The following is a 27762-nucleotide window of genomic DNA, read 5'->3' as shown; positions in this document are numbered from 1 at the left end:
ATCACAGGCTTTTGTGCACTGGCCCTGGAGGAGACACAGCAGCCCCAGCCCAGGCCATGAGTGGCTGGCGCTCAGGCCCTGCTCTTGCAGCCTTACATTCTCAACGGGGCTGCCGGGCTGAGCTGGGCCCCTGGAGCCAGTCCCAATCTGTTTCCTTCTATTCTTTGACAGGAAGCTCCTGGAGAGCCAGCCCCCACCCCCCACCCCGCCCCAGCACTCCCTCTCTCTTGACCGAGATGGACAGAGCCTCCACACAGCGGCCGCCAGCCTGCCACCGTCCCAGCTGACATGGGGAGCGTCAGAGAAACGCAGCTGTGCTGGGCCATCCTGGGCTTCCTCCTGCTCCAAGGTAAGAGGCACCTGCCACTGGCCTTCAGCAGTTCCTCTCCCGCTGCCGCTGCCCCTCCTCCAGGATACACGCGCCGCCACGCTGGGCTTTCCCGGATGGAAATTCCAGAGCCTTTGGGGATTGCTTGGCTTGAGGGGTGGTCATTGCCAGGCAGGGGTAAAATGGAGAGATGCAGTTAAACTCTTTTGAGGGACACTTTCCAGGGTGAACTGGGCCCCTCTCCCCAGAGGCTGGCCTCTGGAAATGGGGGAAGTGACTGTCTTGGTGTGACATTGAGGCTGGAAAGCTCCTTCCTGGGTGTCCTGGCACAACATTGTCTGTACCCTCGGCTTTACAGGTGATCCTTTTTCTTCTTTCCCACGAGGAGTACCCACCTGGGATTCCCAAATCATGACTTTTGAAGCTCAAATCGCTGTGCGAGGGACTTGGGTTAGAGACAAAGAACCGTTTGCCAAAGATGTCCCCATTTCAGCGGGGGGGGGGGGGACAGATGGCATGGCCTCCAGAGGAGACGGCTTGGGGCCAACACCTCTCAGAGAGGGCTCTGCTTGCTGATGGGTCGGAGGCCCCTCATAAGGGGTCCTCTAATTAGGGAGCGGTTGCTGGGAATCATGAGAAATCCAGGAGATTCTGACTCACGGGGCAGCCACTTCCCTTCTGTCCTCCCTTCCCCACCCCCACGTCGCCCTCCACACGTCCTTGGTGGGATGTATGACCATGTGCTCGGAGCAGCAGAAGGGAGTTGAAGATGGCTGGGATGCGGAGGGAGGGTGGCCCTTCCTCGGTGGTGGGCCAGAGGGCCTGAGGACCCGCACACTGTCTCCTGGAGAGGTCAGACATTGCTCTAGAAGCCCAAGGTCGGGGTGGAGGGTACACCTCTGACCAGCCCCTTCCTCTCTCCCCTCCCCCACCCCAGGAGGCTAGAGTCATACATTTGACCCGGGACTGGGGGACTGGGCTGCTGTAGAAACAGCAGACGTGGGTGGCCGCTGGAAGAAATTAAAAGGGGAGACTCTTGGAGTTCCCTTCGTGGCGCAGCGGAAGCGGATCCGACTGGGAACCATGGCGGTTGAGGGTTCGATCCCTGGCCTCGCTCAGTGGGTTATGGATCCAGTGTTGCCATGAGCTCTGGTGTAGGTCATGGATGCGGCTTGGATCCTGCATTGCTGTGGTTGTGGCATAGGCTGGCCTGGGAACCTACATATGCTGTGGGTGTTGCCCTAAAAATTAAAAAAAAAAAAAAAAAAAAGGTGAGACTCTTGAGGGGGTATTTTCACCACCCTAGGCTTCTCCCGTCTTCCCTAGCTGCTGTCCTGTCCCAGGCAAGCACTAGGGCTCGGAAACCTGAGCCACAATCATCCCGCTAGAAGCCACGTCCTTACCGCTCCTCCCAGGATCCCAGAGCATTCACTCCTTCCTTCGCCTGGTGGACCGAGGAGGCTTTTTTTTTGTCTTTTTTTTGTTGTTGTTGTTATTTCTTGGGCCGCTCCCGCGGCATATGGAGGTTCCCAGGCTAGGGGTCGAATCGGAGCTGTAGCCACCGGCCTACGCCAGAGTCACAGCAACGCGGGGTCCGAGCCGAGTCTGCAACCTACACCACAGCTCACGGCAACGCCGGATCGTTAACCCACTGAGCAAGGGCAGGGACCGAACCTGCAACCTCATGGTTCCTAGTCGGATTCGTTAACCACTGCGCCACGACGGGAACTCCCAAGGAGGCTGTTTGAAGATATTCAGGTCCCCAAAGAGACTTGACTGTGGAGACTTGAAACTTGGAAGCATTGAGAGAAGGGGGCAAAAATAAAAATGTCTAGGATTTTTTGAGCACGAAGAGCCAGGCACTGTGCTAAGGGCTTTCTATGCATTTTCTTATCCTCACCATCAGTTATGGGGGCACTAAAGTCACCTGCATTTTAAAGAAGAGAAAACTGAGGCCCAGGTCTGACAGTAAGTTACAGAGTCAGGGCTTAAACTCAAGACCCAAACTCCAGGAGTTCCCATTGTGGCTCAACAGAAACAAATCCGACTGGTATCCAGGAAGACGCGGGTTTGATCCCTGGCCTTGCTCAGTGGGTTAAGGATCTGGCGTTGCTGTGAGCTGTAGTGTAGGTCACAGACACGGCTCGGATCCAGCATGGCTGTGGCTGTGGTGTAGGTCGGCAGCTGTAGCTCTGATGAGACCCCTAGCCTGGGAACTTCCATATGCCGCAGGTGCAGCCCTAAAAAGCCAAAAAAAAAAAAAAAACCTCAAACTCCAAAATCCCTGATTTTAACTACTAAACTATGCTGCTGAGGAAAAGAGCCTGGTGGCGGTGAGAGGGGGAAGAGAGAGGATGGAAGGGATTAGGGAGGGAGAGAGAAGAGTAAGAATTCCCGGGGCCAGTGTCCTTCCAGCATCTGCGTTCCCCGTGGACAGAGGCCCTGGCCAGTCGAAACAGATGCTCCTGTGCTCCCAGAGGGGTCCGCAGTTGACAGAGTTCCTGTGGGGGGAGGGCAGCCAGGAGCCAGAGAGAGAGCAGGCTGCTGGGACCTGGTCCTGGTGGCTTTGGATCTCCTTCTAGAAAAAATGCAGGAAGGCAAGGAACGGTGATTTACCCCTAAAACCTAAAGTTATAACCTTGTAGAGCTAAGATGATACCTCAGATGTGTTTGACCAATAACTGAGAGTATTTTTTTACGACATGCTTCCTATTGAATGTATTTGCCCAGGGTCCTTCCCAGCTGGGAAGAGCTCTCTCTAGGCTGGGGCACCCGGCAGTGTTGTTTCCCTCTTGACGCCCCCACCCAAGGAAGAAATGGGGCTTTGAGGGATGAGGACCCGGAAAAACAGGGCCCAGGGTCTGGGCAACCTTGGGCTTAACAATGAATTCCGCTCTCTCCAAGCGACAGCCTCTGGAGGAAGGCAGTGGCTAAAGAAAATAAACAGGCCACGGGCCGCCCCAGGCTGGGCGGGCTCCTGGGCCTCGGCCGCCTCTCTTCACCGGGGAGCCTGGACTCCCAGGCTTGGCGCTTCCCTGATGCCGAGGGGCTGAGGGAGCAGGAGGGCCCGGCCTGCCCCGGCTGATGGAGGACGGGAACCCGGCTGGGCGGCTCCACTTCCCCCGCTGTTTTCCTTTCACATTGTTCACAGGTTTCCAGAATGATTTCATTGTGGAAAATGAGCAAACGCACCCTGACCTTTCAGGTCCCACAGGCGCAGAGAACATATACCCGGGCAGATACACAGACACACACACACAGACACACACACACACATAGAGACACACACACACATGTCTGTGTAGAGGCCAGCGGGCCCGCGCATGTGCGTCCACAGAAGTGACTGGGGCCTCCAGGTCATTTCTCCTCCCTGGGTTTGGCTAACAGTCCCTATTTCTGAAGCCGCTCCTACCTGTTAAATTGGCTGAGTTTGGGAGTTATTGTCGTGGCGCAGTGGTTAATGAATCCAATTAGGAACCCATGAGGTTGCAGGTTCGATCCCTGGCCTTGCTCAGTGGGTTAAGGATCCGGTGTTGCTGTGAGCTGTGGTGTAGGTTGCAGAGCGGCTTGGATCCCGCGTAGCTGTGGCTCTGGCGTAGGCCGGCAGCTACAGCTCCGATTAGATCCCTAGCCTGGGCACCTCCATATGGCGCAGGAAGCGGCCCTAGAAAAGGCAAAAAGACAGAAAAAAAAAAATTGGCTGAGTTTCCCCACCTCCTGTATGTACCTCAGAACTGGCTTCCTGTGCAGGCCCCCACTTCTAGCTGGAGGAAGGCGGAGGCGGCCCAGGCACCAACCCCAATCCCTACTCCCCACCTTATTCACCCCATCTTTCCATCCCCTTCCCTTAGGACAGGACCTGGATGACAGTATTCCCAGAAAAGGGATGGTTCTCTGGCGAAAACGTCAGCTAGAGACCTGGAGTTCTGGGTCCTCGTCCAGAGGTGGCAGGCCACTGGCCCTCTGTCCTTGGACATGTCATTACTTTGAAACAAACCTTGCCCTGACCTTGGGCCAGGTTGGTATATAACCCATGTGGGACTGAAGAGACAGGAAAGGACTCCGGGACACTGAAACATGAGGTGCTGGGGATGGGGTGACCGACTCAGCGTCTCAGAGGACGGCCAGCCCCATGAGCTGGAGTCACGCCCTCTGCCCAGGTGTCTACCTTCTAGCATAGCAGGCCGGGGAAGCCAGAAGGCCTGTGTCCTTCCCCTGGGGTACCTGCTGGAAAGAAGATTCATCAAGCTGTCTATGTATTCTGTTCTCTCTTGCAGGCCACGGCTCCCAGCTCACAACACCTAGCCCTCAGGGTAAGCCCAACCGCACAGGGTCCAGTCCAGCATTCAGGCCTGGGACCTTAGGAAGGGTGGGAAGAGCTCTAGGGCCATTTGCACGCATCTGTAACATGCCTGGAGAGGGGAGAGAGGCGAGTGGTTGGGGTTGGGGTGGGGTAGGGAGAAAGACTGGAAAACACCAGCTATAGGGAAGAAGAAGAAGAGATGGAGCCGCGGAGCCTTGGTGTCAGATGATCTGTTGCAGGGAGGTTCCGCAGTCCAAGTCTAACCACAGAGCCAACGTCCCCCAACACCGATGAGTGAGCGTGGTTGCCGAGGGGCCAGAGCCTGGCCCTTGCCCAGCCCTCTCCCCAGCCCTTTAGATCTGCTTGGAGCCCAAGGGTTCTCAGGTGGAATAAGGAGTGTGGGGTTGACAAGCCTGCTCCACCTGCAACTCCCCTCACCTGTACTTGCAGGAGAGAGTCCTTCCACAGAGTCCAACAGCTCAAGCCCTCTATCCAGCAGCACCAGCAGCAGCAGCACCAGCACCACAGGTACTCTGTGCTCAGATTACACATGCCATCCAGGGAGGGTCCAACAGGGAGGCAGTTTCCGGTCTGGAAGACCATACAGATTAGTAGGTGACCTGACAAGTAAATGGGATGGCACATGGACAGTTCCCAAGCAAGTGTGAGAAGGGCTATGATGGGCATAAGCAGAAGATGCTGTGGGAACCCAGACAGCGACAGCCACTCCAGACTTGGGGGCCAGACATCCCAGAGTGAGTGGTCTCCAGAGCTGAGGCCCAAGAAGGAGTCAACCAGCTGAAGACTGTGGGTGGAGGGCGATACAGGGTATATTCCAGGCAGAGGAAACTGCCAAGATCAAGGCCCAGAGGAACCAAAAGCAGATTCGGGACTAAAGAGCCCTCCTTGTGCTCATGCTGGCTGAGGCCTTAAGCAGGCTGTGCATGCTTCCTAATCCACAGCAGCTCCAGAGAACCCCTCACAGGTCCCCCTGGCAGCCAGTAAACCTGTGACTCTGAGTTCGAGCACCGTAGATGGGCACTTGATGGGCATGGATGGGCATTCCCCGTCCTTGCTGAGCCTGGCTTGGTCCCAGCCACAGAAACACCTGTCAGGACTCAGTGAGTAGCTGGAGCTTGGGTGGAAAACACTGGGTCATGTCTGGCTGCGTTCTTTCTTCCCCTCTCCCGGAGGCCCGGGTCCTGCCCCACAATGAGGGGTCTCAAGGCCAGGATCCACATCAGAGGTACCCTGCTTTGAGAGAGATGGAGAGTGGTTGTGGGACAGGGGAGCCAGGAACTGGTCACAGTGAAGGGAAAAGGAGCCTGGACTCAGGACTGATAAAGAAAGGGATGGGGTAAGGGAGGGTAGGAGAACCCAAAATGATGGACAGGGAGGCAGGAAAGGTTGGGAAAGGGCTACGCGCTTCTCCAAGCAGGTTGGCCTTCACCCAGCAGCATGGGAGAAAACGGGGCAGGGGTGGGACACCTTCCACGTGGGTCCTGCTGGTTCAGGTGCAGGCACAGGTGTCCCAAGCAGCCACGGGAGCAGTGGCAGCACAGGTGGAGGTAGGTCCTGTCTGTGCTCGCAGCCAAGAGTGCCCTGACTCTTTCTCTCACCCTACTCCTTGGCGCTGGGGTTTGTTCCACCCTTCCAGGCTTATTTAGGAGCGGGGCGAGGATGAGGAGGTGCAAGAAGAATCAGGCCGGCAGTCCAATGTGTTGAAGAGGGGCAGAGAGGGATGCCCACACCACTTTTTAAGAGCACTGGAAACTTGTGCCCATTGACTGGCAGCCTGGCTCGTTAGATCAGTGCCTGGGGACAAACATCCGGTGCCCTTCCTTCATCCCACTTTCAACCTTTGGCAAAAGGATGGTTCTCCTTTGCGCAGTCTGGCTCCCCATCTCTGCTGCATAAATCCCTTTCCTCTGGGCCCCTGGGTGTGGGGGGAAGGGCATCAGGAGGGAAGCATCCTGAACCTTCTGGAGTCCTCTGGCACGAGGAACTTGAGCAACCAGCCGTGTTCTTCACGTGATCCCACGGCAGCCAGTTCTGTCCTCCCACGTCATGGGATCGGGTTGGAGGAGGTCTTTCTGGCAGGGCAGGCGTTCTCGCTGTGGTTGCCTACCTGGGGCAGTGGGAGGGGGCCGGCATTGTCACGTCGGTCCCTCACGGATGCACCCCTCCCTCCCCCATTTCAGACACCCCTCACAACGGTACGTCCAAGTCACCCACCATGAATCCGAGAACCAGAGAAGACCCGACCGTCCTGCCCAGCCCCACGTCAGAGACGGTGCTCACGGTGGCCGCCTTTGGTGAGACGGACATACCCCCCTGCTCGCCCCTGACCTGACTTGGACTCTGGGTCCAGAAACACAAGTTCAAATCTTGCCCTTTTGTTCTAGGAGGGTTTGGCTGCTGAGGAAGATGCTGGTGGGAAGGGGCCTCCCCTGGCCCTCCACCCAGCTCTTCTGGGCTCTGCCAGGCTCCAGACCCTTAAGAGAGGGCAGGGCAGGGCTGTGGAGCCCATTCTGGCCATGGGCAGTGGGCTGAGAGCTCATCCCTCAGCAGAGGAGGGCAATTCACTTTGCTCCCAGAGCCTGTCTACACAGCACCTGGCTGGGAAGGGAATTTGGACTCTTGTTGCCCCCGTTGGTCCTTTTTTTTTTTTTTTTTTTAGGGCCACCCCCACGGCATATGGAGGTTCCCAGACTAGGGGTCAAACCGGAGCTTAGCTGCTGGCCTATGGCACAGCCACAGCAACTCAGGATCTGAGCCACATCTGCGACCTACACCACAGCGGACGGCAATGCCAGATCCTTAACCCAGATCCTTAACCCACAGAGCGAGGCCAGGGATTGAACCTGCGTCCTCATGGATGCCGGTCAGATTCGTTTCTGCTGAGCCGCGACGGGAACTCCCCCCTTTTGTCCTTTCCTCTGCCCCTCCTTCACCCCATCCTTTTCCCCGTGCAGGTGTCATCAGCTTCATTGTCATCCTGCTGGTTGTGGTGATTATCCTGGTTAGCGTGGTCAGTCTCAGGTTTAAGTGTCGGAAGAACAAGGAGTCTGAAGGTACACGCCCTGACCCTCGGGGCCGCCCTTCGTCTCTCTTTGTTGAGGGACCCAGAGCTAGATTCTGGGACTGACACCCACCCTTGAGGGAAGGAATGGCACATCAGCACGACTGGGGGCCCAGGGGACAGGCCCTTTGGGTAGGCTTTGAGAAGCAGATCAAGGCTTTGAGTTCAGATGTGACCTCGAATCTGTGCCTTTGGATTTTTTTACAGATCCCCAGAAACCTGGGAGTTCGGGGCTCTCTGAAAGGTAAGACTGTCAGAGGTTTAAGGGAAGCATCATCTATCTGGAGCTCCCGTCATGGCGCAGTGGTTAACGAATCCAACTAGGAACCCTGAGGTTGCGGGTTCGATCCCTGGCCTCGCTCAGTGGGTTAAGGATCCGGCATTGGTGTAGTTCACAGATGAGGCTCAGATCCCGCGTTGCTGTGGCTGTGGCGTAGGCCAGCGGCTCCAGCTCGGATTCGACCCCTAGCCTGGGAACCTCCATATGCTGCAGGTTAAGGCTCTGGTGTTGCCATGAGCTGCAGTGTAGGTTGCAGTCGTGGCTCGGATCTGGCATTGCTGTGGCTGGGGTGTAGGCCAGTGGCTACAGCTCCAAATCGACCCCTAGCCTGGGAACTACCATGTGCCATGGGGTGGCCCTAAAGACAAAAAAAAAAAAACAACAACATATATATATATATATATGTCTTTGGGGCTTCAAAACACATAGTCATTTCATTATGGTTCACCACCAAATAAAGGTTTATGAGAACAGAGGTCTGTTTGAACACCCCCCCAACAGTCGCTTGCTCCCCATTGCCCTCCTCTCAATAAGCCATGTTTCCTTTCTTCCCAAGCTGCTCCACAGCCAATGGAGAGAAAGACAGCATCACCCTCATCTCCATGAAAAATATCAACATGAATAACAGCAAAGGATGCCCCTCAGCAGAGAAGGTGCTTTTTTCCAGTTCCTCCCACTCTTCTCCCTCCTCCTCCTCCTCCTCCCTTCGGCTCTGCTTCCTTAGCCACAAAGGAGATATTTTTCGAAGACTCAGGCTCTTCTCTGCCATTCTCCACCCCCTCGCTCCAGAGCAGTTCACCCATCCTCACCATGTATTTATTTTGCAGGTCCTTTAAAAGCAACCTTGGGTCCCTGGGGATCTGACAATGATGCAGCTGCCCTGTGGCTGAAAGGAGGAAGGCAACAGGATCAGGAGAAGCAATGAACCAGATATAAATTATTTTATTGTTTCACATCTCCTCCCAGACCTAAAGGACATTAGCATTCCGCCAGATCTGGGAGCAAACTGCCAGCATGAGAGACTCTTTCTCGTATGGACCATCCCTCCAGAAACACAGCCTGCTCCTCCCACCTTCTCAAAGTCGCAGGAAGGAGGAGCCTAGAGAGCCAGAGCAAGGAAAATGACGAAGCGAATTTGTCCTTTCCACTCTGCATTAAAATCGTTTTCTGGCCTGCAGTCTTCTTTTCTTTGAAGGTCTAGGCTCCCATGGTTAGTTTTGTTTTTTGTTTTTTGTTTTTGTCTTTTTGCTATTTCTTTGGGCCGCTCCCACGGCATATGGAGGTTCCCAGGCTAGGGGTCCCATCGGAGCTGTAGCTGCCAGCCTACACCAGAGCCACAGCAATGCGGGAATCCGAGCCGCGTCTGCAACCTACATCACAGCTCACGGCAACGCCGGATCGTTAACCCACTGAGCAAGGGCAGGGACCAAACCCGCAACCTCATGGTTCCTAGTCGGATTCGTTAACCACTGCGCCACGACGGGAACTCCTCATGGTTAGTTCTTAACAGGGTTCTTTCTAGCAGCTCTGTGGCCTCCTTTGGAGACAAGGAACATGAGCAAGTTTCTACAAAGTTCTCTGAGAAATTGGGGAGGTGGAGAGAACTTTTGGTCAGGTCTGCCTAGGTTTACCTGGTTTATTAGGTAGTGATAAGGACTAACCACTTCAACAGAAGGGAGCGAAAAGGAGCTGGAGGAGTTCTGGGTGTTGTGCAGCGAAAACGAGTGCCACTAGTATCCATGAGGATTCGGGTTCAATCCCCGGCCTTGCGCAGTGGGTCGGGGATCCTGCATTGCCCTGAGCTGTGGTGTAGGCTGACAGCTGTCGCTCCGATTCCACTCCATAGCCTGGGAATATCCCATATGCCATGGGTGCAGCTCTAAACAGCAAAAATAAATACAAATAAAAGCTATTAAAAAAAAAAAGAAGAAGAAGAAGAAGGAAAAGAAAAGGAGCCGTAAGCAGTGAGAACATGGGAAGCACAAGACATCCTGACTAGGAGACTCGGGTGGTGAGAACTGCATGAGGTCAGGACACATGTTCTCTGCCGGCCCCAGGCAGACCCTGTGTCACGTTGGTCCCCGCTGCGGGAAGAGCCTGGGGAAGTACAGGTCTGTGACTTCAGAAACCACCCCCCCTTTACCCCACAGAGCTACGATCTTTGTGTCCAAGAAACAGAATGAAGGCTCACAAATACTGTAAAGTCATTCCAAGAGAATGAGAAAAGGAAAGCAGTTACCTGTCTTCTTAGGAATCTTGACCATGACTTTGGTGTGGAAATGAATCTTGGTTGAGGCGAGCCAGAGGCAGAGATAAGCATCTGGCCGCGGGCAGCTGAGAACCCCCGCCTACCCACTCGGGAAGTGACAGGATGCCCTTTTCTTCTGGATTTAGATGCTGCGAGATGATGGAAAGCCTAGAACAGAAAGTTTCACTCTACTTGTCTCTGTGAAACGATTAACGGGGCGAGAAGAAACCTACTGGGTTCTAAAATCCTTTAGGGAAGGGCCTGTCACCTGCTCATACCCGTAGCTGCTGCGTGTACACGGTGACCAGCACATCAGAGGTCACGGACGCTGGTTCTCATGGGCAGGAAATCTAGTCAGAAGCCTGGGCTCTGCCACAATCTTGCAGCTTGACTTTGGCAAAATCATCCCCATCTCTGAACCGATTTTCTCAATTTATTTATTTGTTTTTTTGATATTAGTTTCTTTCTTTAAAAATGATTTTTATTTTTTCTATTATAGTTGGTTTACAGCATGCTGTCAAATTTCTACTGTATAGCAAGGTGACCCTGTCACACATACATATATATATTCTTTTGTCTCCCATTATCATGCTCCATCATAAGTGACTAGACATAATTCCCAGTGCTGTAGAGCCGGATCTCATTGCTTATCCATTCCAAAGGCCAGAGTTTGCATCTACTAACCCCAAATTCCCAGTCCATCCTACTCCCTCCCCCTCGCCCTTGGAATCCACAAAGTCTGTTCTCCAAGTCCATGGGTTTCTTTTCTGTGGAAAGGTTCACTTGTGTCATATATTAGATTCCAGATATAAGGGATATCATATGGTCGATTTTCTCACTTTCAAAATGAGGTGGCAGGACTGCTTGGTCTTCACTATATTTTTTGGTTCTTATGGTCTCCAGTTCTACCTATGAACACAATCTTTTGAGTAGAGATTACTCTTGGGTGGCAGCCAGAGACAAGTCTTGGGTGACTAGGTTTTCCCATGTGTTAGTGTGTGTGAATGTGGGAGAATGGGTCCTACCTGGCCCTGTCTACCTCGCAGGCCATGTGGAAGGTAAAATGGGATAGTGAATGTGGAGACACTTGGGAAGCAACTGCCAAGCAGACAACGTGGAGAACTGCCACCCAGGACCCACTTCCCCATCAAGATCCTCCCTCTTGAGTTGCTGGGAGCGTTGGCTGCTGAAGGCTCACAGCTGATTGATGACCAGTTGATGGGGGTGGGGGGTGGGGGGTGGGGATGAAGACCTGGGCCCCTTGCCTCAATTTCTCCCTCTGCTTAATCCTGCTTCCCTTATTCCTCACAGCTGGAGTTCCCAGGAGCACTCACCCTTAAGCCTTCAGCATGCACGTCTTGGAGTCGCTACTTTCTGAAGTACCTAACTCATGACAGCAATACTACAGCATTTTAAAAAATAATTCAGACATATTTTATTTAAGCCACAATGCAAGAAAAAAAAAATCACACCATTTCCTAGGCAGTTCCAGTACAAAAATCCAGCACTGGGATAGAACTCTCCAGGTGACATAACAATGTCTAGAACTGGATTCTGGATTCTGCTTGAGTTATTGTTATTCTGCCTATCTTGAGTCCTTAGCTCAGCTGCTTATCACACTGGACTAATTAGGTCAAGGGCATGGGTTTCATTGCAGGTGACGCAATTGATGTCTTCATGACGCGGTGCCTTCATTATCCTGCCACACATTTCCCCTTGACTCTGGACGATGCCCGGCAAATATGAGCTGTTTGTCCTAAGGTATTTATATGTAGGAGAGACAGAGCGAGCCTGTATTACTGTGAGAGTGAAAGGCTTTTACCCTGACATGGCATTGCAATACCACATCAGTCATGCTGATGTTCCTGTTGCCAATTAACTCTCCTTCGAGAGGGGGTGGAGGATGAGTTCACTTAACGCTGATTTCTGCTCTCTGGCAAACTATATTAGAGGGGCTTCTGCTGGAGGAGCCTCCTCTTTATTGTAAATACAAGACCCCACCTCTGGCAGGAAATCCAAGTATAGCCTTTCCCTGCAGCTTCCTTGAGACCGTATCTCTTCCTTAATGTCTAGACAACAGGATGGTGGCAATTTACAAGACGGCTTCCTCCCTATTCTAGCACAAGACTACAGGACCCCAAAGCAGGAACAGGTGGTAGGGGTGGGGTGGTGGCTGTAGCGTGTCCTTCTCTTGCTTCTCCCCCTATCCTATGGGAGGGCAACCAAGAAGCCAACAAAGGATCACGGCTCCAATCCGACAGAGGGATTATTTACTCAGGATCTTCCTTCCAGGGCCGGATGGGGCAGCATCTCAATCATATAGGGCAGACAGCAAACCTCAGGATCACCAGGAAAAATTCCCTACGGTTCAACATTTTTTTCTAAATGTCAGTATAGAAAACTGGATGCTGGGAGTTCCTGCCGTGGCACAGTGGGTTAAATGATCCGGCTTTGTCTTGGTGGAGGTGCCTGTTCAATCCCTGGCCTGGTGTAGTGAGCGCAGTGGGTTGAGGATCCAGCGTTGCTGCAGCTGTGCCATGGGTCAGAGGTTCAGCTCAGATTCGACCCCTGGCCCCGGAACATCCATATGTTGTGGGGGCGGCCGAAAAAACCCCTGAGGCTGGCTCTAAGTAAAACGGTTTAGCAGATGAAGAATCATTGCAGGCCCCCCTGCCTAGTTTGTGCACACAATTTCCCATAGCCAGGCTAGCGCTACTCAATTCTCTTTGAATCTGCTGGAAAACATTGCGTGGCTCTGCTCAGCTGTTCCCCCCTGGATTTGTGGACGTCCTTTCTCAGCTCTTTGAACTTTCTGCACCTACCTCTTGGGGAATTGCCCAGGTCTCGGCCCTATTTCCTTCCCAGGTGCTCTCACTCTTCCTACTGATGGCTTTCCCCTGGCACCTCCATCCTGAACCCTTTGAGCCCACAGCTTCCTCTTTCACCAAACGCAGAGACTGAATTCACCAGTGGCAATTGTTTTTGTTGCGTGGTTGGTATGCTTAAGCAAACACTGGCGCAGAAATATTCTAAATGGTGAAGTTTGGAGTTCTAAGTTAGTCCTGGTGCTACAATCATAGAACAATTTGTCCAGAAGTGTTGGGGTATAAATGAGCTAAAGGATATATTTGCATGTCAATATCTGTGAAGGTTGCAATGAAAAACCATTTTTTAAAAATCCAGTCTAGGAGTCAATGAGCCATCTAGAAGAGGAGGAAGTGAGGCTTCAGAGGATGACGAAATGTTGTTGAAGGACCAGACATTCCCAAGAGGGTCCAGCTTTCCAAGTTCTTTTTTTTTTTCTTTTTCTTTTTACAGCCACACCTGCGGCATATGGAAGTTCCCATGCTAGGGGTCGAATTGGAGCCACTGCTGAGGCGTATGGCACAGCCACAGCAACACCAGATCTGAGCTGATCTGTGACCTGCCACAACTTGAGGCAACACCAGATTTTTTTTTAACTCACTAAGCAAGGCCAGGGATCAAACCCACATCCTCAAGGACACTATGTTGGGTTCCCAACCTGAGCCGCAATGGGAACTCCCAGTCCCAAATCTTGTCTAGCATTCTTCAACCTGGATTCTAAAGTAGCCTCATAATTCATGGCACCCCTTCTCAATCCAATTCCCCCCTACAGCACTCTAGCACCCCCATTCTCAATCAGGTACCTCTAACTTCATGGTACTCTGACATTTTTTTTCTTTTTTTCTTTTTTTTCTATTTCTTTGGGCCGCTCCCGTGGCATATGGAGGTTCCCAGGCTAGGGGTCGAATCGGAGCTGTAGCCACCGGCCTATGCCAGGGCCACAGCAACGCAGGATCCGAGCCGCGTCTGCAACCTACACCACAGCTCACGGCAACGCCGGATCATTAACCCACTGAGCAAGGGCAGGGACCGAACCCGCAACCTCATGGTTCCTAGTTGGATTCGTTAACCACTGCGCCACGATGGGAACTCCCTACTCTGACATTTTTTGAGAACGTTCAGACCTTAGCCCTGTGCCTCTGGACTTCAAGACATACCCCGCCTTCCTCTGTCCCTCTTCTAGAGCTGTGTGTTTAGCTTCCCCAAACCAAATAAACGTCCTTCTTATTTTCAACAACATAAAGGATGCCCCTGATCAGATCCCTTGTCTGAAGAGCACAAGTGGCTTCCGCAGGACCCAGCCTTCTGTGAACACACTGATACTCATATACCCTAAGGCCATGACTGCACGCAAGGGATGGAACTGCATTTTCTGGAGGCTTTTACCCTTTCAGTTTGTGTCAAGGGCTGTGTATCTTCTTCTTCTTCTGTTGTCTTTTGTCTTTTTAGGGCCACACCTGTGGCATAGGGGTCCAAGCAGAGCTACAGCTGCCAGCCTATGCCAGGGCCACAGCAACGCCAGAGCCGAGCCTCGTCTGCGACCTACATCACAGCTCACGGGCAATGTTGGATCCACAACCCACTGAGCGAGGCCAGGGATCGAACCCACAACCTCAGGGTTCCTAGTTGGATTCATTTCCGCTGCGCCATGACGGGAACTCCACAGGCAGTATATCTTCTTACCCCATTCTAAATACGTAAGCAGCTGCTGGTTGATAACATAATTGATATAATTGACTTGGTCTTCCTGAGTCAGATCTCAATGAATTCCAGGTAATTTTTTGTTGAGGATATACATGGTTGTTTTTCACTTTTGCAGACCTGATTTTTCGCCATCCCAACTCAACTGCAAGGATTAGTCAGTAAGGACTCTGTACTCATACACTTATGAAGAATTGCTTTTTTTCTTTGCTAGCCTCCATGCAAACCTGAGTGGGGAAAAGCAAAAGTATTTCTTCATTGCCGTTTTTACTAAGCTCCTAGGGCCTAGTTCTTCAAAAAAAGAAGGGAATGGACCAAGGAAACGAATGGGGGGGGATGTCGGTGGAAGAGAGGCGATGTCTCAGAGGGGCTCTGGAGTAGGACGCGATGGATGAAAGATAACGAATGGCAAAGACAGAGGATCAAACGCCAACTCCAATACCTGCCCTTTTCTTCTTTCTCTACCCCTGCCTCCTGTTGGTCCCTCTATCGAAGCTATGCAGGAGGGGCCGCCCTTTAACCACATTTGTCTATCTCATTTTTCTAGGCTCTTCCCAGGCTTGGGTTCGACACCACCAAAACCCGTTCAGGACCTAGCACGCACTTTGCAGAAAACTGGCATCAGCGTATATTTTTAAAGGCCATTCCTGGAGTTCCCGTCGTGGTGCAGTGGTTAACGAATCCGACTAGGAACCATGAGGTTGCAGGTTCGGTCCCTGCCCTTGCTCAGTGGGTTAACGATCTGGCGTTGCCGTGAGCTGTGGTGTAGGTTGCAGACGCGGCTCGGATCCTGCGTTGCTGTGGCCCTGCCGTAGGCCGGTGGCTACAGCTCCGATTCGACCCCTAGCCTGGGAACCTCCATATGCCGCGGGAGCGGCCCAAAGAAATAGCAAAAAAAGAGACAAAAATAAATAAATAAATAAATAAATAAATAAATAAATAAATAAATAAATAAATAAAATAAAGGTCATTCCTGAGGAGAAAAATAGTCATAATGTGACCTTCTATCCCACAGTTTGCGAAGCCTTTCCTAGGCTGGATCTCATCGCGCTTCCTTGAACGTCCCAAGGGTTAGGCGGGGATGAAGCCACTATCCCCCCTCTACAGATGAGGAAAAGCGCGGCCCGCGGCTGCCGCAGTTTCTGGGCTGTGACCCGCCAGCTACTCAACTAGCACCAACGCACATTCCCTGGCTTTCCTTCCAAAGGTCGCGTGCTCCCCTTTACCAGATAGCATCTGAGACCCCTGGCGCTATGCCTGACGGGAATTGTGGTCCAAGGACCCGCGGCTCTTCCGGATTGGACTACAATGACCAGAATGCTCCGCGCTTTTTTGCCCCCTTCCCTTTCAGCCTCGGGCGCGGGGGAGGCTCCGCAGACCTGCTGACTGGGAACCGGTATGGCCGCGACGCTGGGCAGCGGGGAGCGCTGGACCGAAGGTACCGCGTCCTCGCCGGACGGTGGAACAGGGCAGGGTCAGGGGGAAATCAGGGATGGGGCTCCTGACGGCTCTCTGAAAGGGCTGAGCTCTTGGGCCTGAGGCGAAGGATGGAGGCCTATGAGAAGATGCTGGGCCTGAGTAGGGTTCCCGGTGGCGTGGGGGACCGCCCAGTGCAGGGGGCCGGAATTCAGAAGCCAGGAGCGCTGGCTCACGCCGAGGACCCAGCCGGGTACCAAGAGTCACCAGTGACGACTTGTTGCCTCTGGCCCCCCAGCCCCGCCCCAGCCCGTGCCCCGCCCAGGGCCTGCAGCGGCCCGGCCCCGCCTGCGCCAGGGTCCGAAGGTGACGCGGTCTCCCGCAGCTTCCTCACCCGGTCCTTATCCTCGCCTCAAAACTGGGCCGCCTGCCCTTCTGCCTGGGTTTGGTCTTGTCCACGCAGCCAGCATCGGGGTGAACAGGCCGGCTTTTCCCAACCTACAATCAAGCAAAGAGTACCCATCCAAAACGTATTGTGTACCCTGCATTATGCTGCTTCTGCAGTGGGGATTTGACAGTCGTGGGCCCCTGAACCCACAGAATTCTCAGTCTGCTGAGGGAGTTTCACAGGGAAACAGTCAGTTACAAAACAGGGCCAGAATGGCCTGGGCTACACAGCAAGGTCGTAGGTCTGGGGGGTGCATACTGACAAGGCACTCAATACAGCCTGGGTGTCAGAGGAAGCCTCCTGGAGAACGTGTTTACTTATCATGACATGAAGGATGCCAGGCCTACCTAGAGGAAGAATTTTATAGGCAGAGGGAACAGCCTGGGCAAAGGCACAGAGAAGAGAGAGCGTGTTGCGGATCTGAAAGGAGTTTGATGAGAGGAGAGCAGAAACTACAAAGGAGCTTGTGGTGGGAGATGAGGCTGGAAAGGCAGGCTGGGCCTGTGATGAGAAATTTGGATGAGGAGCAGTGAGTCGTCAGCTAAGAGGAACAAGGAGGTGTTTCAAGTCTTGCCCAGATCCTCCAGACAAGACATGAGTACTCTGCTTTCTTGACTAGATTGCTGTGGCCTTCTTGGCATTCTGTAGGTGTTATGATTCAATTCTCTTCTTTTATTTTTATTTATTTTTTTTGGCTGCACTCAGTGCATACCAGCCAGGGAATGAATCCCAGCCGCTGCTGCAGCAGTGCCAGATCCTTTAACCCCCTGGGCTGGGCCAGGGATCAAACCATTGTCGCCAAGGAGAGAGTGCCACATCTTAACCTGGAACGCCCAGTCCTCTCCCTTTAAACTCTAATGTCTTTGTAGTCAGGAGTAGGTCTTCTCAATGTACGTAGCCAGACGTCTTGTTCATATTAGTTCTGTAATTGTTAAGTTTAAAAAGCTGAACTCATCTTTACTTTAAATTTTAGTGGTAGGAGGCATTGCATCAAAAAATGTTTCATGATCAGTTCACTCCAGACCATGGACCACAGGGAAATAGGCTTCCCTGTGCTGCCCTAAAGGCAAAGTATTGGGCAGATACCTCCTTTTTTTAAATTAATGTGTAATTGATTTAGGCGCTCCCATGGTGGCTCAGTGGTTAACGAATCTGACTAGGAACCATGAGGTTGCAGTTTCAGTTCCTGGCCTTGCTCATTTGGTTAAAGATCCGGTGTTGCCGTGAGCTGTGGTTTAGATTGCAGACGCGGCTTGGATCCCGAGTTGCTGTGGCTCTGGCTTAGGCTGGTGACTACAGCTCTGATTTGACCTCTAGCCTGGAAACCTCCATATGCCGAGGGAGCGGCCCAAGAATTGGCAAAAGCAAAAAAAAAAAAAAAAAAGACAATGTGTAAATGATTTACAGTGTTGTGCCAATTTCTGCTGGACAGCAAAGTGACTCAGTCATTTATATATATATATATATATATCTCCCCTTCCTCTATTTATCTTCCTTCATAGTCTAACTCTTGGGATTGGATACAGTTTCCTGTTCTATACTGTAGGACCTCATTTTGTATCCATTCTAAATGCAGTAACTTGCATCTACTAATCCCAAATTCCCAATCCATCCCACTCCCTCCCCTCTCCCCCTTGGCAACCACTAGTCTGTTCTCTATGCCTATGAATCTGTTTGTGTTCTTGTAGATAGGTTCATTTATGTCATATTTTTGATTCCATATATAAGTGATAGGACATGGTATTTGTCTTTTTCTTTATGACTTGCTTCGCTTAGATGATAACCTCTAGTTGTATCCATGTTGCTATAAATGGTATTATTTCATCCTTTTTTATGGCTGAGTAGTATTCCATTTTATATATGTAGCATATCGGGATCAGATCAGAGCTGTAGCTGCTGGCCTACACCACAGCCACAGCAACACAGACCCAGAGCTGAGTCTGCAGCCTACACCACAACTCACAGCAACCCTGGAGCCTTAACCCACTGAGGGAGGCCAGGCGTCCTCGTGAATACCAGTCAGATTTGTTTCCACTAAGCCAAAACAAGAACTCCCTCTACCACATCTTTTTTTTTGTCTTTTTTTTTGCTATTTCTTGGGCTGCTCCTGTAGCACATGGAGGCCCCCAGGAGCTGCAGCCACCAGCCTACGCCAGAGCGGGAGAGCAATGCAGGATCTGAGCCGCGTCCGCAACCCACACCACAGCTCACGGCAACGCCGGATCATCAACCCACTGAGCAAGGGCAGGGACCGAACCTGCAACCTCATGGTTCCCAGTCGGACCCGCCAACCACTGCGCCACGACGGGAACTCCAACACATCTTCTTAATCCATTCTTCTGTCAGTGGACATTTAGGTTGTTTCCACGTCTTGGCTATTGTGAATAGTGCTATTGTGAATGTAGACGTACCTGTATCTTTTTGAATTATTCGGGTAGTGAGTCTACTTTAACAATATTAATTCTTCCAATCCAGAAGCATGGGATATCTTTCCATTTCTTTGAATCCTCTTTAATTTTCTTGATTAATTTTTTTATAGTTCTCAGTGTAAAAATATTTTACCTCCTTGGTCAGGTTTATTCCTAGGTGTTTAAATTTTTTTTTTTTGGTGTGATTTTATTTTATTGCTGACAGAGCAAAAGACTTTTATTGGGTAGGGACCCCTCGGTGGAGAGCAGCAGGATAGGGGAACCCAGGAGAACTGCTTTTGGTGTGATTTTAAAAGGTATTTTTTTTTAATATTCCTTTTCTAATATTTCATTGTTAGTATACAGAAATGCAGTTGATTTCTTTCTTTCTTTCTTTCTTTCTTTTTTTTATCTTTTTTTAGGGCCACACCTGAAGCATATAGAGGTTCCCAGGCTTGGGGTTGAATTAGAGCTGCATCTGCTGACCTATACCATGGCCACAGCAACACAGGATCCAGGCACATCTGTGACCTACACTGCAGCTCACATCAATGCCAGCTCCTTAACCCATTGAGCGAGGCCAGGGATTGAACCTACATCCTCATGGATACTAGTTGGGTTCGTAACCTGCTGAGCCACAACAGGAACTCCAAAATGCAATCTATTTCTGAATGTTAATCTTGTATCCTGCTACTTTGCTGAATTTGTTGATCAGCCTGAGTGGTTTTTGTGTGGAGTCCTTGGGTTTTCTATGTACAGTATCATGTCATCTGCGTTTAGTGTCAGTTTTACCTTTTCTAATTTGGATACCTTTTATTTCTTTCTTTTCTTTTTTAAAATTTTTTAAATGTTTTATTTTTTGTCTAATTGCTGTGACTAGGACTTCCAATACTATGTTGAATAAAAATGGTGAGAGTGGGCATTCTCGTCCTGTTCCAGATTTTGTGGGAAGGCTTTCAGCTTTTCTCCTTTTGAGTGTTAGATTGGATATGGGTTTGTCATAAATGGCTTTTATGATGTTGAGGTATGTTCCCTCTTTACCCACTTTGGTAGAGTTTTTAATCATGAATGAATGTTGGATTTTGTCGAAAGCTTTTTCTGCATCTATTGAGATGATTGTGTGGGTTTTGACTTTTTGTTCATGTGGTGTAGTACATTGATTGATTTGTGTATGTTGAACCATCCTCTGAACTTGGAATGAATCCCACGTAGTTGTGGTGTATGATCTTTTTTATGTGTTTTTAGATTTGGTCGGCTACAATTTTGTTGAAGATTTTTGCATCTATAGTCATCAAAGATATTGGCCTGTAATTTTCTTTTTTGGTAGTATCTTTGTCTGGTTTGGCTAGTAGCATGATGGTGGCCTCATAGAATGTCTTTGGGAGTGTTCCTTCTTCAACCTTTTGGTTGGGTATAAGTTCTTCTTTGTATGTTTGGTAGAATTCACCTATGAAGCCATCTGGTGCTAGACTTTTGTTTGTAGGGAATTTTTTTTTAATTTTATATTCAATTTCATGTCTTGATTGCTATGTTTAAATTATCATTTCTTCTTAGTTCATTTTCGGTGGGCTGTATATTTCTAGAAAGTTGTCCATTTCTTCTTTTTGTCAAATTTGTTGGTGTTTAATTGTTCATAGTATTGTCTTATGGGTTTTTTTTGTATTCTGCAAATATTCATTGAGATTTCTCATTTTTTGTTTCTTATTCTGCTTATTTGGGTTCTCTCTCTCTTCTCTTGATGAGTCTGGCCAGAGGTTTGTCAATTTTGTTTACCCTTTCAAAGAACCAGCTCTTGGTTATATTTATCTGTTTATTTTGTCTTTTTGTCCTTTTTAGGGCCACACCTGTGGCATATGGAGGTTCCAGGCTAGGGGTCTAATCAGAGCTGTAGCTGCCAGCCTATGCCACAGCCACAGCAATGCCAGATCCAAGCCACATCTGCGACCTATACCACAGCTCACAGCAATGCTGGATCCTTAACCCACTGAACGAGGCCAGGGATTAAACCCGAAACCTCATGGTTCCTAGTCTGGTTGTTTCTGCTATGCCATGAAGGGAACTCCATTGGTTTTATTGATTTTTTTTTTCTATTTTTTAAATCTCTATTTTATCAATTTCCTCTCTGATCTTTATGATTTCTTTCCTTCTGCTGACTTTAGGTTTTGTTTTTTCTTCTTTTTTTTTTCCTTTTCTTTTTTTTCTTATTAGGGCCACACTTGCAGCACATGGAAGTTCCCAGGTAGGGGTTGAATCGGAGCTCCAGCTGCTGGCCTACTCCATAGCCATAGCAATGACAGATCCAAGCTGCATCTGTGATCTTTGCCACAGCTTGTGGCAACACCAGCTTTTTAACCCACTGAGCAAGGCTAGGGCTCAAACCCAAATCCTCACGGATACCAGTCAGATTCTTAACCCACTGAGCCACAATATGAACTCCTGTTTTTGTTTTCTTTTCCTAATTCTTTTAAATGGTAGGTTAGGTTGTTGATGTGACATTTTTCTTGTTTTTTTGGGGAAGCCCTGTGCTAGGAAGTTCTCTTTTAAGAATTGCTTTTGCAACATCCCATAGATTTTGTATGGTTGTGTTTTCATTGTTGTTTGTCTCAAGGTATTTTGTTAATTTCCTTTTTGATTTCCTTGTGGACCCATTGGTTTTTTTAGTAGCATGTTGTTCAGTCTCCATGTAGTCAGTTTTTTTCTTATTTCTTTTCCTGTGATTGATTTCTAGTTTCATACCATTATTGTCAGAGAAGGTGCCTAAAATAATTTCTATGCTCTTAAATTTTGGTTAGTTTTGTGCCCCAGTATGTGGTCAATCTTAGAGAATGTTCCATGTGCACTTGAAAAGAATGTATATTCTTTTTATTTTATGTAATATCTTGAAAATATCAATTCAGTGTAACTTTTCTGTTGTATCATTTAGGATCTCTGTTGCCTTATTGATTTTCTGTCTAGAAGATCTGTCCATTAATGTGAGTGGAGTGTTAAAGTCTCCTACTATTATTGTATTCCTATCAGTTTCTCCTTTTATGTCTAATAGTATTTGTTTTATGTATTTGAGTGGCTCCTGTATTAGGGGCATATATATTGACTGTAACATCCTCTTCTTGAATTGACCCTTTTATCATTAGTGTCCTTTATCTTTCTTTATGAACTTTGTTTTAAAGTCTGTTTTGTCTGATATGAGTATTGCAACTTCCACTTTCCTGTCATTTCCATTTGAATGAAATATCTTTTTCCATCCCCTCACTTTCCATTTATATGTATGTATCCTTTGTCCTATGATGGGGCTTTTATAGGCAGCATATTTTAGGCTCTTGTTCTTTTATCTAGTCTGCCCCTCTGTGTCTTTTGAGCATTCAGTCCATTGACATTTAAGGTAATTATTGATAAATATGTTTTATTTATTGACATTTTAAACCTTGTTTTCCAGTAAATTCTATGTTCATCCTTGTCTCTTTCTCTATTTTTGGTTGGATGATTTCCTTTTATTTTATGCATATGTCCTCCTTTTTTACAGTTTTTATGGCTGTATTGTTTGTTTTTGATTTATGGTTGCCATGTTTTTTAAGTATGTTAACCCCTTCCTATAGCTGCTTGCTTTAGACCAATCATCATATAGGCTCAAACACATTTTTTTAAAAAAGTCCAGGGCAGTTCTCTTTGTTTCTCAGAGGTTAACAAACCTGACTAGGATCCATGAGGATGCAGGTTTGATCACTGGCCTCACTCTGTGGGTTGGGGATCTGGCATCATTGTGAGCTGTGGTGTAGCTCATACATGTAGCTCGAATCCCAAGTTGCTGTGGCTGTGGCACAGGCCAGCACCTATAGCTGCAGTTGGACCCCTAGCCTGGAAATCTCCATATGCTGTGGGTGTGGTCCTAAAAAAAAGCAAAAAAAAAAAAAGTCTAGGTTTTCTTATTCTCCTTCCCCACAGTTTATGATTTTGATGTCCTTTTTCACATTTTCATGTTTATCCTTTTGCTGTTCCTTGTGTTTATCATTGTTTTCACAAATGGGGTTATTTTTCTTTTTGATCTGTATGCTGTTTTATTTGCATGGTTACCTTCCAGTTGTGATTTTCTTCATCCTATATCTATTTACTTCTTTCCTACTTAGAGGAGACTTTTCAGTATTTCTTCTAGAATGTGTTTAGTGTTGTTATATTCTTTTTTTTTTTTTGGTCTTTTTGCCTTTTCTAGGGCCGCTCCCATGGCCTATGGAGGTTCCCAGGCTAGGGGTCAAATCGGAGCTGTAGCTGCCGGCCTACGCCAGAGCCATAGCAACGTGGGATCCAAGCTGCATCTGCAACCTACACCACAGCTCACGGCAACGCCAGATCTTTAACCCACTGAGCAAGGCCAGGGATTGAACCTGCAACCTCATGGTTCCTAGTCAGATTCATTAACCACTGCACCACAATGGGAACTCCAAGTGTGTTCTATTCTTTTAGTTTTTGTTTGTCTGAGAAATTTTTCATTTCTCCTCATTTATTTTATTATTTTATTTTTTATTTTTTTGTCTTTTTAGGGATGCACCCACGGCATATGGAGTTTCCCAGGCTAGGGGTTGAATTGGAGCTATAGCTGCTGGCCTATGCCACAGCCACAGCAACACCAGATTTGAGCTGTGTCTGCAACCTGTACCACAGGTCATAGCATTGCTGGATCCTTAACCCACTGAGTGAGGCCAGGAATTGAACCTGTGTCCCCATGAATACTAGTCAGATTCATTTCTACTGAGCCACAAAGGGAACTCCCTCTCCTTCTATTTTAAATGATAATCTTGCTGGGTAGAGTATCCTAGGTTTCAGATTTTTCCCTTTTAGAACTTTGACTATATCTTTCCATTTTCTTCTGGCCTGTAGAATTTCTATAGAGAAATTAGCTGATAGCCTTATGGGGGTTCCCATATAATTAACTCTTTGTTTTTCTCTTTCCGCCTTTGGAATCCTGCCCTTATCCTTTAACTTTTGCTGTTTTTATTAAAATATGTCTTGGTTTAGGTCTCTTTGGGTTCAGTTTGTGCTTCCTGTATCTGAATATCTGTTTCCTTCTTTAGATTTGGGAAGTTGTCTGCCATAATTTCTTCAAACATATTTTTGATCCCCTCTTCTTTTTCTTCTCCTTCTGGAACCCCCATTATGCATAGATTGGTGTGCTCTATATTATCCCATAGATCTCTTACATTGCTTTCATTTTTTTTTTCATTTTCTGTCTGCTGTCCTAATTGGGTGATTTCCATTATTCTGTCCTCCAAGTCACTTATTTGTTCTTCTTCATTATTCATTCTGCTCTCCAGTGCCTTTAACTCAGATTTTGTCTGTGCAAATGAATTTTTAGTTTTTCTTGGCTCCTCCTTATGGTTTCTAGTTCCTTTTTAAAGTAATCTGTGTTACTGTTGATATCCATTCTTAATTCCTTCAGTATTTTCATTATTGCCTTTTTTTTTTTTTTTTTTTTTTTGCCATTCCAAAACATATGGAGTCCCCAGGCCAGGGATCAGATCCAAGCTGCAGTCGAGACTTAAGCTCATTACCTCCTTTTTGAACTTAGTGTCTGTTGGACCACAGAGGTCTGTTTCATTGTTTGTTTGCTTCTATAGGGGAATTCTCTTGTTCTTTTTACTGGGAGTGCTTCCTGTGCTTCTTCATTTTACTTACATTATTCTTACACTCTGAATTAAGGGAAAACAATTATCTCCTCTAGTCTTAGAGGGCTGTTTATATTCAGGAGCATCCTTGGGTAGCTTATGAGAGCTTACTTTTTTTTTTTTTTTTTGGCTTGGATGGTCGCTCTCTCTTTCCTCAGTGTGTGCAGGCCATTATCCCTTGATAGGTGGTGTGAAGGTGTACGGCCTGTGGGTGCTTCCAGGAAGATGGGGGCAATGGACAGACCTGTAGGTGGCACCTGGTCACCAAGCCCTTAGCAGTGGAGAGGACCCACGGGGAGTTGGGGTGGCAGTCTGCTTCTGGTTGCAGGGACCTAGGCAGTGGCAGTGACCCTCAGGGAGAGGGGGACAGTGCTCAGAGCCTTTGGCAGCAGCAGTGGCGGGGCATGTACATTTCCAGGGAGGTGAGGGCAATGGGCAGAGCTCGGTTGCAGGGCTCTCCAAGGTGGTGACCCCTGAGGTGACTGGGGCTGCAGGCAGTGCCTGTTCCTGGGACCCTTATGGTGGCAGGCCACGCCCACCTCAGGAGTCCAGGATGGCTGCAGCCGTTTGCACCTGCGCCAGCCTGCACAAGAGGCATTGGGCAGATACCTCTTGAGCCCCTTTACTGGCTCTGAGTCAAGATTATTTGCTCACTGACGACTGTAAGTATGGTGGACATTATTATGCCTCATGTTTCAGACATTAAAAGGTTTTCATGGTTGCCTCTGTATTTTCTGTGTTGTTTTCTCAAGGAAGATGTTTTTTCAGCTTTGTATGGATGCTTAGTATGACATCCGTAGCCTGGCCCTCACATTCACTTGCCTGCAGGCACCCTCCCAGATGGCTAAGGCCAGTAGCAAAGTTGACTTGCAGCTTAGACTGAAGCCTCATGCAGGTGCTGTTCCTTTGCAGCTTACATTGATGCAGTTAGAAGAAACAAATACCCAGAGGACAGACCTCCTGAAAGTCATGACCCCTGTGGTTGCTGTAACTGCATGAAGGCACAGAATGAAAAGAAGCCTGAGAATGAGTGGACTCAGACCCGACAGGGTGAGGGGAATGCCACTTACACTGAAGAGCAGTTGCTTGGAGTACAAAGGTGAGCCTGTGGTGGGATTAAATGATTTTATGTAGAGGGCCTAGAACTGATGATGTGCTGTGTGAGTATTGACTCTCGTTATTGTTTTTATTACTGTTATTAAAACACAGTAGTTTTGGGCCTCAGAGGCAAGGCTAGGTCGAAATGGAGTGTTAGGGTGTGATCTGACCCACCTGCCCTGCTTCTGTTGTAAGAGAGGCAGGGAAAACCAGCTTAACATAACAGACATCCTTAGAACATTCTATCCAGCAGCAGGAGAATATACATTCTTCTCAAGTATACATGGAACATTATCCAGAATAGGCCATATGTTAGGCCATAAAATAAACCACGATAGATTTAGAAGGATTAAAATCAAATGCTTGTATGTTCTTTGAAATCAACAGCAGAAGGAAATTTGGAAAATTCACAAATATGTGAAAACTAAGTAACATTCCTCAATAACAAATAGGTCATAGAAGGAATCACAAGAAACATTAGAAAATACTTGAAAATGAATGAACATGAAAACACAAAATACTAAAACATGGAATGCAGCAAAAGCAATACTTAAGAGGAAACTTACAGCTATAAATGTTTATAAAACATTAAAAAAAAATCTCAAATCAGTAACGTAATCTTATAGAAAAAGAAGAACAAACTAAATTCAAACAAGGAGAATGAAGAAAATAACATAGAGCAGAAATAAATGAAATAGAGGCTAGAAAAACAATAGAGAAGATCAATAAAACCAAAAGTTGGTTTCTGAAAATATGAATAAAACTGACAAATTTTAGCTAAACTGACCAACAGAAAATAGGGAGAAGACTCAAATAACTAAAATCAGGAGTGAAATAGGGGACATCACTCTCCATCTTACTAAAAAAATGATGATGTGGAGTTCCCGTCTTGGTGCAGTGGAAACGAATCCGACGAGGAACCATGAGGTTGTGGGTAAGATCCCTGGCCTCGCTCAGTGGGTTAAGGATCCGGTGTTGCCGTGAGCTGTGGTGTAGGTCGAAGACGCAGCTCAGTTCTGGCATTGCTCTGTGGCTGTGGCATAGGCTGGCAGCAACAGCTCTGATTCGACCCCTGGCCTGGGAACCTCCATATGCTGTGGGTGCAGCCCTAAAAAAAACAAAAGACAAAAGAAAAAAAAAGATAATGTAAGCAAATACTGTGAATAATTTTACGACAGCAAATTAGATAAGCTGAATGAAGGGGACAAATTCAGTTTCCCACAAAGAAAAGCTAAGACCCAGATAAATGTTAGTAGCGAATTCTACCAGATGTCCAAAGCAAAATTAATCCTTCGTTAGCTGTCACAGAAAATACCAAGGAAGGGAATACTTCCCCAGTAATTCTATGAGACCAGGTTTACCCTGTAGCCAAAAACAAAGACATCATGACTTGGGTACAGCTTCCAGCAATATATAAAAATATAAAAAATGTATAAAAAGGGTTGTATATCTTGATCACGTGAGATTCATCCTATAGAAATGCAAAGTTGTTTAACACAAAAATCAAGTAATGTAGTACACCATTTTTTAATGATTTTTATTTTTTCCATTATAGTTGATTTACAGAATACACCATTTAATTAAATAAAAGAAAAAAGGCAGAGTTCCCGTCATGGCTCAGCAGTTAACGAACCCGACTAGTATCCATGAGGACGCAGGTTCAGTCCCTGGCCTTGCTGGGTGGGTTAAGGATCCGGCGTTGTAGTGAGCTGTGGTGTAGTTCACAGACACAGCTTGGATCCCACATTGCTGTGGCTGTGGTTTAGGCCAGTTGCTACAGCTCCAGTTGGACCCTTAGCCTGGGAACCTCCATACGCTGTGGGTGTGGCCATAAAAAGACCAAAAAAAAGGACAAAAGTCATATAATCATTTTAGTAGGTATAGAAAAAAAGCATTTGACAAAATCCAATACCCTTTCATGATAAAAATAT

The 27762-nt window shown here is 48.2% G+C and overlaps 2 protein-coding genes across 2 annotated transcripts in view; both read left to right on the top strand.

Annotated features, from left to right (window-relative positions):
* Window positions 1–216: 216 nt before the first annotated feature.
* On the top strand, window positions 217–9165 carry ECSCR (endothelial cell surface expressed chemotaxis and apoptosis regulator). The gene is made up of 8 exons (XM_047778777.1): window positions 217–349; window positions 4606–4641; window positions 5082–5159; window positions 6833–6946; window positions 7607–7705; window positions 7921–7957; window positions 8550–8646; window positions 8821–9165. Exons 1-8 carry the CDS (start codon window positions 289–291, stop codon window positions 8827–8829), a joined length of 531 nt encoding a protein of 176 aa, XP_047634733.1. The 5' UTR covers window positions 217–288; the 3' UTR covers window positions 8830–9165.
* Window positions 9166–16135: 6970 nt separating this feature from the next.
* DNAJC18 (DnaJ heat shock protein family (Hsp40) member C18) overlaps window positions 16136–27762 on the top strand; it is a 39062-nt gene continuing 27435 nt past the window's right edge. The window contains exons 1-2 of the mRNA XM_047778776.1: window positions 16136–16245; window positions 25646–25832. Of these exons, the coding sequence (XP_047634732.1) occupies window positions 16206–16245; window positions 25646–25832 (227 nt within the window). The 5' untranslated portion in view covers window positions 16136–16205. The remainder of the gene's footprint in view (window positions 16246–25645; window positions 25833–27762) is intronic.

The sequence above is a fragment of the Phacochoerus africanus genome, chromosome 4 (assembly GCF_016906955.1).
Source record: "Phacochoerus africanus isolate WHEZ1 chromosome 4, ROS_Pafr_v1, whole genome shotgun sequence".
Lineage (NCBI taxonomy): Eukaryota > Metazoa > Chordata > Mammalia > Artiodactyla > Suidae > Phacochoerus > Phacochoerus africanus.
This window is presented reverse-complemented; position numbering and strand designations above follow the sequence as displayed.